General features: G+C 56.3%; 1 protein-coding gene across 7 annotated transcripts in view; it reads left to right on the top strand.

The window, feature by feature from the left end:
* FRY (FRY microtubule binding protein) overlaps window positions 1–13457 on the top strand; it is a 344350-nt gene that overhangs the window by 294565 nt on the left and 36328 nt on the right. For all 7 annotated transcript variants that reach the window (XM_036228428.1, XM_036228427.1, XM_036228422.1 and 4 more), the window contains 8 exons: window positions 481–1088; window positions 1922–2019; window positions 2342–2512; window positions 4277–4417; window positions 6504–6683; window positions 9015–9173; window positions 10306–10380; window positions 11378–11548. In XM_036228428.1, the coding sequence (XP_036084321.1) occupies window positions 481–1088; window positions 1922–2019; window positions 2342–2512; window positions 4277–4417; window positions 6504–6683; window positions 9015–9173; window positions 10306–10380; window positions 11378–11548 (1603 nt within the window). The remainder of the gene's footprint in view (window positions 1–480; window positions 1089–1921; window positions 2020–2341; window positions 2513–4276; window positions 4418–6503; window positions 6684–9014; window positions 9174–10305; window positions 10381–11377; window positions 11549–13457) is intronic.

A 13457-nucleotide genomic window follows, 5' to 3' on the forward strand; every position in this document is an offset into this window, starting at 1 on the left:
GAAATCATTTTTCACAGTTTTTTATAAGTGCAAAAAACTTCCTTGGACACGAACATTTACGAACTTTTTTCTTTCCTGGTAATACCATTTTCATTTCTGTTCTCCTTAATAGTCAGTTAATAAGAGTATTAAAGTTTGTACCTGTCAGGTACATTTTATTATGTAGTGACTCCTACCCAAATTCAAACTAATAAACATCAGTAAACTTTATTTCTTTAACCTTTCAATAACTGGAAGTTAGTATTAGGTTGAGTCCTCGTTTTATTGGTGAGTTAAGTTTGATTTTTCTCGTCGAGCTTGTTAAGTTTTATTTTTCATATCTTTAAGAATAAGGAAACATATTCCTTTAAAAATCCCAAAAAGACAGTAAATAGGAAGCAGCGTTTCCCTCCCTCATTGTTCGTCATTGGGTCTTAGAAGGACAGGTTTGTTCCTGGAGCACACTGGCTTTCAGTTGAGCGTTTTTATTTTTATACCCAGCTCTTCATCACCGGATTTAAGCTCTAGCACGAAGCTGACAGCGAGCAGAAAGAGCACAGGACAACTAAACGTGAACCCCGGGACCGCCAGCGGCAGCACGGCGACCGCAGAACGGAGCCGGCACCAGAGAAGCTTCTCGGTGCCCAAGAAGTTCGGAGTTGCCGACCGGTCCTCAGACCCGCCTCGGAGCGCCACGCTGGACAGAATCCAGGCGTGCACCCAGCAGGGCCTGTCCTCAAAAACCAGAAGCTCCTCCTCCCTGAAGGACAGCCTCGCCGACCCGTCACACGTAAACCACCCCACCAACCTGCTGGCCACCATCTTCTGGGTCACGGTGGCCCTGATGGAATCCGACTTCGAGTTTGAATACCTGATGGCCTTGAGGCTCTTGAACAGGCTGCTGGCTCACATGCCGCTCGATAAAGCCGAGAACCGAGAAAAACTCGAGAAACTCCAGGCGCAGCTCAAGTGGGCGGACTTCGCGGGGTTACAGCAGCTGCTGCTGAAAGGGTTCACCTCCGTCACCACCACGGACCTCACCCTGCAGCTCTTCAGCGTGCTGACGCCGGTGTCCAAAGTGGCCATGGTGGACCCCTCCCAAGCCATCGGTAAGGCCAGCCCCGCCCCCCACGATTCCGGTGGCAGCGGGAGCCTCGTTTCGTGTAGAGAGATGAGGTGAGCTGACTGCTGTTAGCAGTTGTGCTGAGAAACGGTTCCTTGGGACTAGCTTGTTTGATTTTTCAACATTTTACATAATGTAAGTTGTAATTATTATTAGTTTTATTTAATAATTACTAAATTAATTAGTAATAATTATTCACATTTTAGAAGATATTTCGAGGGCGGTGGCATAAAATTGGTAGAAGTAATATATTAGGTATCGCTCATTTCTTTATGCTTTCCAGATCAAATCGGAGATGCCGTGAGTTTATTCCATTGCTCTCATAGAGACATTTTTTTCTTGACTCCTAAATCTTTCCTTTTTCTTAGCCTTCTTTTCCTCTTGGAAACTCTCTTGGTTCTCCATTGTTTCGAATCAAGTCAACAAACTAGAATTTTAACACCGTGGGGTGTGGCCCTGGATTCTTATCATGAAACTTGAGCTTAACGCAGAGGCGCTAAGCCACCTTCAGCATTTTAGAGTCTTTCTGATTCTAAGAAAAAGACCTAAATTGGTCAGCCTGTGTCCTTCTGTAGAAGTTTTTCTTAAGACGTGTTTTTTGATTAAAAAGAAAAATTTTCAAAATACGACTTTGGTTTGTTTTATTCTACTTTTTACAAATGTGGTCGTACATTTTTCCTGGATTTCGTTAGGCCAAGTTAAAGCTGCTCCTAAAGACTGCGTTTGCACGACCCCAGAGTCACATTTGAGATGTGCGTTCCCGCTGGTGACAGCTAGGTGCACCGTACTCACGTCTCCGTTGTGTCTTGTCTACCCCAGGGTTTCCTCTAAGCGTCCTGTGTCTCCTGCCCCAGCTGATTCAGCATTTCGAAAGCCCCAATCAGTTCTGTAAGGACGTCGCCGAAAGGATCGCTCAGGTATGGCTCCGTGTGGGGCCGAAACGAACAGGCCCGGAGAGGGCGCTGAGTGTCACAGAGCCCAAGGTGGCACCCGATGCGGCTGAGCATTTACACTCTGGGTGGCTGATGTGCACCAACCTTTTTGCCTTCATTATTGAGAAAAGCGGGTGGAAAGAATTTGTGAAATTCTTGTTAGCTAACTCCTAAGACAAGCGCTTCCGCAGCCTTCCGAAAACAATGTGTCTGTTTTCCTGACTGCCCGAGTTACAGCACAATTGCTAACGTCTCTGCCTATTCCTCAGGCTCTTCTACCTCTGATTGATTTTCCTCCCCTTGTAAGGTCTGTCTGGAAGAGAAGAACCCCAAACTTGCCAACCTCGCACACGTCATGACTCTCTATAAAACGCACAGCTACACGAGGGACTGTGCCACCTGGGTGAGCGTGGTCTGCCGGTACCTTCATGAAGCCTACGCCGACATCACCTTGAACATGGTCACCTACCTGGCGGAGGTGAGCTCTGCAGTGAAGAGTCAACTCTATTATAGTTTCCAGGGGTAAAATGTTGGAATGGGACAGATGATCATCTTCATTTACTGAGCCGCCATCACCTATGAGCAGAGATGCCACCATGATCGTTGTAAGTGCTCACACCCACCCAGCGGGACGGACACTGTCACAACCCAGACCTGAGGCCCCACCAGCTTCAGGACCCGCCTGAAGCTTCCTGCGGAGGCGGCGGCGCCAGCCCCGAGGCTCAGCTGCCTCCTGGACCTGGGCTTTCACTACACTAACCTGTCCTTGCTCGCAGGGACTTGGGTGCTCTCCCCTAACGCCCCTGGGTGTTCAGGTAAACGTGACGCAGTCGGCTTCCCCAGCACCCTTTGTGGCTCGTGTTCAGATCTTTTTTCCATTATAACTGGTCCTTTGTGGCAGACTTTGTAGCAAAGATATTCGGATCATTTCTTCTGGTGGCATTTCTCAAAGTGACTCTCCAGATAAAGGCCATGGATATGTGGATTTTTTTTTTTTAAGCTCATCTACACATTTGGGAAGCGGAGATTGTCCCAATTTGCAATGCCGCACACGATGTATAAATAGTCCCCCCCCCCCCAACTGCCACCAAATTTCACCATTCTAGTCGTCACTTTTTTCCACTTCAATATTTCTATTGATGCTTTTACCTTCTTCTCTTCGCGCGTTTGCTTTCCAGTGAGCAGGTCCCGTTTCCACGCACTAGGTTTATGAGGTCGTTTGTTTCCTCGTGAGTCGGCCGCTCGGCCGTGTCTTCCGCTGTCGTCCACGCGAGTCTCCAGCCCTCACTTGACTCCTTTCTACTGATTCTTCACTCTGAATCGTAACCCTTCATCATGATGCCTGTCCCATGCGTTTTCTCATTGTTTTGCTTGCCTTTCTGAAAATATCCTTGATATTTTTCCTAGTTATGAAAGCGTAAGTGCAAAACAGAAAAATTTGAAAGACATAGAAAAGTAAAAAAATAATAATAATAATAAGGAAAAAAGTCATCCAATGATTATATCATTTAGAGAGAAAGGCCGTTAACGCTTCGCCGGTTCTGTCCGGTGTTACTTCTGCACAGCACCCCGCCGTCGATATCGGCACCGCCTGCTGTAGGGAAGTGGCACCAGACCCTCTGGCACTGAACGTTGCCTGGAGCCCTTTACCACCGTTAACAATGTCAGTGCGTTGACTGCGTGACATCGCGTCATGCTATCTACCGTACATTGCGAATCCATTTCTGCAGCGGTCAGCGCTTAAATAGCTTACAGAGCTTTCTTGTTCTGTTCTCTGTGGCTTTTCTTTACCTTTACAAATAATGCCCCGGCGAAGTCTCATACATAAGCCTGAATCTTTATCTCTAGGCTTGGAAACGTCCCTGTGAGTGTAATTACGATTTCAAAAGCTTTGAACCATTTCCGTACCCTTTCTCTCAATTGCCAAATTATCCGGTCCACGTTCCGCCGATGCCGACGATTGTTCATCTCTGTCCTCACTGATGCTATTGTCAATTCCCGGCCTTTGCTGCCTCGATAACCAACACGTCGCACCTGCTGTCTTCACGCGTAATTGTCGCTGGCTCACGGTGGTGGGCGCCTTCCCCGCGAGGTCCCACTGGCCCTGCCCCGCCACGTGGTGTCACGTCCGTACTTAGCACTGTCTCACCCCTCGTAAGGAAACACGGGACCATCGCGGTCCCGGGGACTGCGGCGCCCCCCGTGGCGCCCGCGTCCCCCTGACCCTGCCGTGTCCCCACAGCTGCTGGAGAAGGGGCTCCCGAGCGTACAGCAGCCGCTGCTGCAGGTCATCCACAGCCTGCTCAGCTACGCGGACCTGTCCACCGTCCCCGTGAGGCAGTTCAACGTGGGCGTCCTCAAGACCGTCGAGAAGTATGTGCAAGTGAGTACGTGGGGCCTTCGCCCCGCACCGGGAGGTTCCCGGGGCGGCCCAGAAAGCCCGGGGCCTTGCACGCGGCCTGTGCTCGGCCACACGTCCCGGTGGCCTTGGTGTCCATGACACACAGGGGCCAGATGTCTGCTGAGGAGGCATGCAGGACCAGGCCCCGGTGCGTTCCTCCAAAGGGGGCGGTGGGTTAGACCCTAAAGCACACGCCTGGCCGGGAGAGCGGGGCCACGCTCTCATTTCTTGTTTCAGAGAGCTGGGGAAGGAACTCACACGCCCCGGGTCATAGGCCAGGGGGTTCAGCATGCAAAGGGTTAAGTCAGGGGTTCAGATCACCGCTTTAGAGCGGAAGGAGCTAAGGTTAGAAACTTGTATAAATGCATTTGAAAATACTCCAACAAACGAACAAAATGTTGGGAGAAATGAAAACTGACAACGTGTGAATGACTGGGCGAGAATTACCGGGGAGTTCATTTTACTGGTCTCTGTTTCCGTGTATATTTGAACATTGCTATGATAAACCATCTTTTAAAAAAAAAGAAAAAGAAAACGAGGAGAAAGGAAAGGACCCCAAGGTCTCGGTCAGTAGACGGTGGAGCCGGGGTTTGAACCCGGGCCCCGCGGCTCCCCGTTCCCTCTGTATGGGCCTCATTCCCAGCAGGACGCTCAGCCAACAACAAACACACGGCATTCTTTCACGCCGTACCCGAGGCCACTGGGAAAAAAGGGAAAGAGATGAACATTTCTGTAAAGAAAAATTGACAGAGCAAGCAAACCAAGTGTCCAGAGCCTGAGGTTAAGCAGAAGCATGTGACGGCAGGCCGAAGAAGGGGTTCCCCAGGCCAGGGGGCCGGTGCGGGGCCGCCGTGGGGCGGAGGGGCGCGGGCCGAGCCCCGCAGCGCACACTCCTCCTGCCGCGCCTCGTCCGCGTATCCGCCTGTCTCAGCGCCGTGCCTGGCGCGCTTCAGAGTTCGAGGGCAAGTGCTAGGTGTTCCCTGGTCGAACTGGCCGGCAAAGCCATTCGGTGCCAATCTGGGCATGCCTTGCCATCCCCACTTCGCCTGTCACCTTGCTGGCCGGCATTATTTGATGCTTTAAAACAATTCCCAAGCTTTTTTTTTTTTCTTTGGCATTTTTCACGTCGTGTAGCTCCAATAATGTGTCACAGGGTGGGCGTTCGGTGACACTTTCTCAGCTCACAGCACTCACGGGAGACAGTCCCTTCTCATCTTCCTGCTAGTCGCTGGCCCCATTTCCTGGTTTCATCGGACAGCCGGCCCCTCCCTCGGCCCCTCCCTCGGCCCGCGGCCGCCTCTGGCACCGGGTCCTATCCTGAAAGGTGGCTGAATTCCCTTTCAAAGCGTGACCCCTCTTGTGCAAACTGAACCGCAAAGGACATCATGTGCTTTTATCCTAAAACATAAGCAGATAATAATAATGACTTTCGTCCAGTTGGTTTATCTATGTTCAGTATTTTTGGGGGAGAAGCCCCTGAGGGTGCCAGGGGGAGGGGTGTCAGGGACAGAGTGAGTTCCAGGAAGAGTGGCATCCGGTAAGCCATTAAGGAAGGGAGAGGAGGGGACACTCAGAAGGGAGGGGGAGAGGGGCTGGGAAGGGTTCCCAGAGGCCTGGGTGGGGCTGGCAGGTGTGGGGCAGAAAGGGCAGAGGGCGGAGGGCAGAGGGCGGAGGTCAGGGGCCCGGGGGCACATGGGGCAGGGAGCGCCTGGGGAGTGGGAGCAGGACAAGGAACACAGGATGTCACTGAGGACTGATTGTCCTTTTGCGGGTCTTTCGGTTTTCGAATTAAGGAGGCACCCGTTAGCAAATACGGTGCCTTCTTTTACATCCGTTTGAATGTAGACAAAATCGGTCTTTTTTAAATCCGTTTGTTTCTTGAAGGGAGCTCATCTTATGTGCAACATGTCTTTTCCGCTTGTCATTTGCCTTTTCTCACGGAACTTCCCGCGCTGCTGTCATAAATGGGTGAATCCTGGCGGGTCCCGAGATGTTTCGCTGGTTAGCGTCGCGTGAGCTTTAAAACCACGGCCTTGCTCTTGACCCCTGAGCGTTCGCTTGCCCACAGAGCGTCCACTGGAGAGAAGCTCTGAATATCCTGAAGCTGGTGGTGTCGCGCTCGGCAAGCCTCGTCCTGCCTTCGTGCCAGCACGGCGACCTCTCCAAGATAGAAATCCGTCGCGTGTGGGCCAGCGCGTCGAAGGAGCTGCCCGGGAAAACCCTGGAGTTCCACTTCGACATCTCGGAGGTGCGTACCCCGCTCCCGTAGGCCGTGGCCCGAGCAGCGGTGGCCGAGTCGAGGGCAGGGGCCTGGAGCGAGGGGGACCTGTCGTCCCTTTCCTTCCAACGCAGACCTCAAGGCCAGAGTCGGCTTGGTTTTTAAGGACACGCCGAGTGTCTCATTGGGGCTCCGAGCTGGCAACTTTTAAAAATAGAAGGTAGCTGCCGTTATATAAGATATGACTTTCAAAAAGGGAACGTTAAAAAGGCCATTTTTAAACCTCAGCCCTGGCTTTCCTCGTCCGACAGCTGTCAGATGGTTCCCTGCGTGGCGGCCAGGCCAGCAAGGGACCGAGATTTGCGGAAATACGGAATCTGCCTTTACGGTTGCTTCCCGAAGCAACACTGCATTTTAAACCACAAAATTATCTAAGTTCTTGCCTGGGGGAAAGGAGTTTCTGGGGAGAGAGACGAGGGGACCGAGTTAAGGGCCCGGGGAGAAAAGAGAGAGCAGGAAGTAGTCGTATTTACCTGCTGGCCCATGAGCGGACATTCGGGAGCCCGTACTTAACTGTTTCAACCTCAGGTGTAAAAACACTTCACTTCCCTGTGTCTCTTCCCCCGTGACCCGTGCCCCCACCCAAAGCAGAATGCGCTCCATCCGTCCATGTTGTGGTACAGGTCAGACGCACGTCAGAGTCTGGTATGGGGTCAGGCTCACGGTCAGGGTCTGGTACGGGGTCAGGCACACGTCAGGGTCTGGTACGGGGTCGAGTGCACGGTCGGGGCCTGGTACAGGGTCAGACGCACAATCAGGGTCGGATACGGGGTCAGGGTCGGGTACGGGGTCAGACGCACGTCAGAGTCTGGTATGGGGTCAGGCTCACGGTCAGGGTCTGGTACGGGGTCAGGCACACGTCAGGGTCTGGTGCGGGGTCAGGCTCACGGTCAGGGTCTGGTATGGGGTCAGGGTCTGGTAACGGGGTCAGGCACACGGTCAGGGTCTGGTACGGGGTCAGGCTCACGGTCAGGGTCTGGTATGGGGTCAGGGTCTGGTAACGGGGTCAGGCGCATGGTCAGGGTCTGGTACGGGGTCAGGCGCACGGTCAGGGTCTGGTATGGGGTCAGGGTCTGGTAACGGGGTCAGGCACACGGTCAGGGTCTGGTGCGGGGTCAGGCTCACGGTCAGGGTCTGGTATGGGGTCAGGGTCTGGTAACGGGGTCAGGCGCACGGTCAGGGTCTGGTATGGGGTCAGGCTCACGGTCAGGGTCTGGTATGGGGTCAGGGTCTGGTATGGGGTCAGGGTCTGGTGCGGGGTCAAGCTCACGGTCAGGGTCTGGTATGGGGTCAGGGTCTGGTAACGGGGTCAGGCGCATGGTCAGGGTCTGGTACGGGGTCAGGCGCACGGTCAGGGTCGGGTACGGGGTCAGGGTCTGGTACAGGGTCAGGCTCACGGTCAGGACATGACAGGCGGTCTTCAACACCGCCGAATGGACAGCACCAACAGAATCATCCAGAACCTCCTCGCTCTTGTCCAGGCCGGGCTTTCGCACGCAGTGGTCTCCCTGCCCCTGTGTCACTTTAGTATCCGGGCCGAGGTCCTAGTCTGCTGCCATGGTGACGCCTTTGTCTTTATTTTTGTATGTGATGCTAAGGTATCAAATCAGCACTTGTCCGTTTTTAACATTTTCTACGTTGCTGGTGGGGGGAAGGAAGGTGGTTACATTTCGTCTTTGACTTCAGTTTATTCTGTTCCAAAGACGTACAGAGAGCGTGTGCTGGTCAGCCACATGCCCCAGAGGCCCCCGTTCCGGAAGGACGGACGTTGGGGGCCAGGGAGGGGAGGAGGCTCCCCAGTCGGTTTCTGCCGCCTGCCTCCAGGTGTAGGCACCAGCCAGTCCCTGCACGGGACGCCCCTTGGGGCTCTAGCCTGGCGGGCACGGCACCCAGGCCTGCGGGGAGCGGGCTTCCCAAGTGCCGCCCCAGTACCCAGCCCCAACCGCATTTGTTTAAATAACCGGAAAGATCGTAATCACTTATGTAAATTTTAAACCAGAGCGTAAAGATCGGGGAGAGGGTACAGTCTTCTGGTCTCGTTACGACCATAAAAAATTCTCTCAAGCTAAAACACCAGAAAACCAACTGTTTTCTTGAAAGTTTAGCTTCTAGTCTTCTCTGGGGGTTCCAAGCCACGTTTAAGGACAAGCAGTTGGGGGTGACGTGACCCGGGCATGTGGGGACCCCCGGAGAGCGAGCCTGCCGGACGCTCGGCCTCTCTCCCCCTGACCCGGAGAAGCCAGCGCGGTCGCCGGCCCAGAGTGACCGACGCGCGGGGGCCGGGCTCCGCCTCTCCCGCAGACGCCCATCATCGGGAGGCGCTACGAGCTGCAGGGCTCCTCCGGGCCCGACGGGAAGCCGCGGGCCGTGGCCGTCACCCGGAGCACGTCCTCCACCTCGTCCGGCTCCAACTCCAACGTCCTCGTCCCCGTGAGCTGGAAGAGGCCCCAGTATTCCCAGGTATGGAGCCCAGGCCTGCAGGGCTGGCGGGGAGCTTGGGGGACCGGCGGGGCCCACGGCTACGGGATGGGGTGCCCCCGCCTTCCGCCCGCACCGTGCCCGCACCGTGCCTGCCCGGGCACCAGCCCCGGTGGCGAGGACCTCACGGCACCCAAGGGGACCCGAAGGGGATCTGCTTTCTTCTTACGTGGAGTCACTTTGTCGCTCAGACACACCGGCCCTACTGCTCTCACGCTCAGAACAGGGATCGGGTCCCCACCTGGCGGCACTCCTGGCCTCTGCAGAAGCCCTGCCCGCCACCCCGGCGCGCCCCCCCCCAATCCCCTGGGGAACACGACCGTGATGCTGGCCTCCTGGTGGCCGCCAGGCACACTCAGATCCACCTGAAAGGGCAAGGTCGCTTCCCCAAGCTTCGGAGGCACGCCACCAGTTCCAAGGCTCTTTCACACCCAGCCACCCGCCGCCCGGAGACCTAGTGACCCCGTGTCACTGGAACATGTGACGCGATGGCTTCTAGAGGATCCCCACCCATAAGGAAACCAAAAGGAGTTAAATCCGCCTGCCTGGAGAACGGTTTATAGGGCTTACAAATAAGTTGTTCTAATTCTGCACAAAGCCCAGTTAGGCTCGCCTTGGAGGAAAATAAGTGTGTGTGTGACGTGACAGGCCTCGCTTGGGTGGCGGGGACCCTGCGACCTGCGAGAGTGGGTAGTCCACGGCAGGGGCGACCCTGAGAAGGTCAAGGTCATTTTCCAGGCCTCCCCTCCCCCTTAGGAAAACTCAGGTAAGCGGCGTCCACTAGAAGCAGAAGGTGACCCTCATTTTAAATTTTCTGATAGTCACCTTCAAAATAAAAAGTTCAAGGAAACCGAACGAAAGAAATGAATTTTCGTAACACGTTTTCCTGACCCTGATGTGTCTAAAACATGATTCTGACACGTCATCAGCGCTTTACAGTTATCGTCGAGACTCCGTACGTCCTTCCTCCACGCCCAGCCTGCGTGGGCTCTACGTCTCCGTCCACCGGCCACGTTCCGCTGGGCCAGCCCCGCGTGGCCGGCGGCTGCGGCGTTGGAGCAGGCGTGCCCGCAGGACGCTGTGCTGACGGCCTGCCTGTGTGTTTCTCTTCCAGAAGAGGACAAAAGAGAAGCTGGCGCACGTCCTTTCCCTGTGCGGCCAAGAAGTGGGGCTGAGCAAAAACCCATCGGTAAGTCCCGTCGCGGGCCGCGTGCATTTGCTGTCTTGTCGTTCCTGCCTCGGGTCAAAGCAGCTCAGAGAGTTCGCCTGTGGACCGTACGTATACCCTCCGCCACCTAGATCGAGCCCGTGGTGCATTTCTCTCCCGCGACAGTTCAGACACAGGAAAGATTTTGTTGGCTATTTGCTCCAGTTTCTCTGTAAAGAAATACTTAGTTATTTCCATTTAGAAAAATTTCTTACCTGGCGCCCGCCGGTGCCCGGGGACGGCTGAGTACGGAGCACCCGCCCTTCTGCGGTCCATGATTTCTGCAAAGCGCTGTCAGAGTGGCCCCGGAGAAAGAACCTACACGCAGAAGTTAATCTTAAGATGTTAACGCTAAATAGTTTAATAGAAGGAAAGTCTGGTTTTGTTTACACGGGCAGGACAGGAAGTTAGGGTGACTTCTGAGCCTGGCCACTTGGCCGCGCCCTGCACTTCGGACGGGACCGTGCCGAGCTCTGGCTCGTGTCTCCGCCCTGCCTGCTCCCTGGCTCGTCTCCGAAAGGGTTAAGCCCTTTGCTCTCCAGTTTCCAGCACAGGGTCAGCCTCTGTCATCAGGAGTCCCGACGGTGCTGTGTGATGACGTGTGTGACGCGTGTGCAGCTCTGTGCGTGTTTAGCCTCAGCTCAGAAGTCGTGGGACATCCCTCCGCCACTGTAGTTTGTTGGGTACACGCTCAGTAGTCACACACATGCACACGCACACGTAGGTCCCTCCCCCCCCCCCCGCCCCCCGCCCCCGTCTCTGTCCAAGAAGCAGCGATCTGAGCCTTGAACTCTTTCCCGGGGTGCGAACTGCCTCACACGCGCCAAGTCGAATCCGAAGGCACCTGTCCAACATAAATAATAAAAGAACAGTCTAAAAATACCCGCTCGAGGGATTAGGCCTGTGCTGGCAGTTACGGGCGCGCGGCCCAAACGCCCGGCGGGGGACGGCGCCTCAGCCCCGGACTCTTGACTCGCAGGTGATCTTTTCGTCGTGTGGGGACTTGGATCTGCTCGAGCATCAGACGAGCCTGGTGTCCTCGGAGGACGGCGCCCGGGACCAGGACAACATGGACGACGCCAACAGCGAGCAGCAGTTCAGGGTCTTCCGGGACTTCGACTTCCTGGACGTGGAGCTGGAGGACGGAGAGGTACGGCGTGTCCTCTGCGAAGTCAACGCGCGCGGCCGCCGCCGGTCTCTTCTCCCCTGCCAAGTCGAGAGATTGTGCAACAGGGTCCTTGATTCGAAGCGACTTATGCAAAGTCCCCCAGCTTCCCTTTGCCACCAGGCGCCACCCCCGTCCGGCCTGAGCCCGCAGCCCGCGCTGCCAGGTTATTTTTAAGTGACCGAGGTCTGACCGAATGACCACGCAGCGGCTGTGTGTGTGCGTGTGTGTGTGTGGAGTCCAGCGGGGAGCTTCGAAAACAGTCACAGTGCTCCAGGTCTGAGCCTGTCCGCTGGTACCTGGGCGACACCTGCTGGGTGGCGGCGAATGGCTCACACGTGAACGGGCTCTGAGTCCGTCGCGTCAGCGCTGCTGGACGGGGTGACGGTGACGCGGCACAGGGCGGGACGCACGGGAGAGCCCCCGGCCATGCCCCGGGTGGCGGCCGGGGCCCCACGCCTGGCCCGGCTGCAGGCAGGCCTCGGCAGGCTCGTTCAGGGGAGGGAGGATTATGGTCAGACGGTGCTTTCGGGCACCTGGGCCTGGACGGAAGCGCCTCAGCCCTCCGTGCACGTGTCTGGAGCGCAGGACGCTCCGGCCCAGAGGTAGCGCTTTGCCCCACAGGTGAATGAGGCACCCTGAGGGGAGACGGGCACAGGGAAAACCGCCTGGGACGAGCAGCTCGCAGGGCTTCCCAGTGCCGAGCCCACGGTCACTCGCAGGGAACGGCCCTCTGCTGGCGCCCCAGATTCGAGGGTGACATCCCGCGGTGGGGCGGCACCCCCTGACTTGACTGTGAAGGACGTGACTGCGGACCACCCCGGACGTGTGGAGGGGAGCTCCACGCCCTTGTTTCTCCCTGGCCACTGCCCACCTGGGGCGTCCGCGCCAGGGCAGGTGGTGTCCTCAGAGCACACAGTGTTCTTTACCGGTTCTGTCCCCGGAGAGGAAGGTCCGCAGAGCAGCCCCTGCAGGGCGTAAAGGCCTGGCTGCAGGCGCCTTCGAGTGAGGCCCAGCCTCCCGCCTCGATGGCCCTAGAACCAGGGGGAAGGATGGCGGGGTCTTCTGACTTACCCGCGATCAGTGACAAATCAGTCACGGATCGTGAGGGCTGCTGAAAAACTCTATAGTGAAACACGGCAGTTTGGGGACCTTTCAGAGCCTCTCTGGGCCAGAGCTGCCCGGGACGTGGAAAGGCTGGCTCCCCGACCGGGACAGCCGGCCCCGTGGCTCCGCCTCGGCCAGAGCTCCAGCCAGGCCCCGTCCTCAGTCCGGAAGTGAAACTAGGCAGGAGACGCACCACTCACCGTCCAGACTCAGCCAAAGGAGCAAGTGTCACGCAGAGTGACCGGGCAGGGAGGGCGTAAAGCAGGAGAATCGGGCACAATTTCAGAACCAGCAGCAAATTTATCAAAATCAAAGAGAGTCCGAGATGCCCGTGACCCGAAAATAAATGTGGCGCCGGTGTTTCTCGGGCCTAGTACGTAACGAGCACCTCACCTTCCTTCTCGGGGAGCCGACGCGGACCGGCGCACCCCAGGGCGGCTTAAGCTCGCGTGATTAAGACTCCCGAACACGCTCACGCGCGTGCAAGTACACGTTTACCCAGAGGCAATGAACCGCGCGGGCGGCGTGACAGGCGGGGCCGGGCCCAGGCACCACCCGCTCCGGGCGCCAGCGCCGCCGCCCACCCGGCTGCAGGACCTGAGCGCGGCCGCAGTCTCTCTCGCCTTCCTGTCTCCCAGATCACAGTCACACCCCTTCGGCTTGTGAGCGGGGCCCGGCGACACCACCCTTTCTCCGTCAATGACCCAGATTCGTTTTCCCATGACAGTTGACAGGTTTCTTACAAATACTTAGTCATTCCCCTGCTTCCACCCCACCCCACCCCCCC

Source organism: Rousettus aegyptiacus, unplaced genomic scaffold (assembly GCF_014176215.1).
Source record: "Rousettus aegyptiacus isolate mRouAeg1 unplaced genomic scaffold, mRouAeg1.p scaffold_m13_p_11, whole genome shotgun sequence".
Classification (NCBI taxonomy): Eukaryota; Metazoa; Chordata; class Mammalia; order Chiroptera; family Pteropodidae; genus Rousettus; species Rousettus aegyptiacus.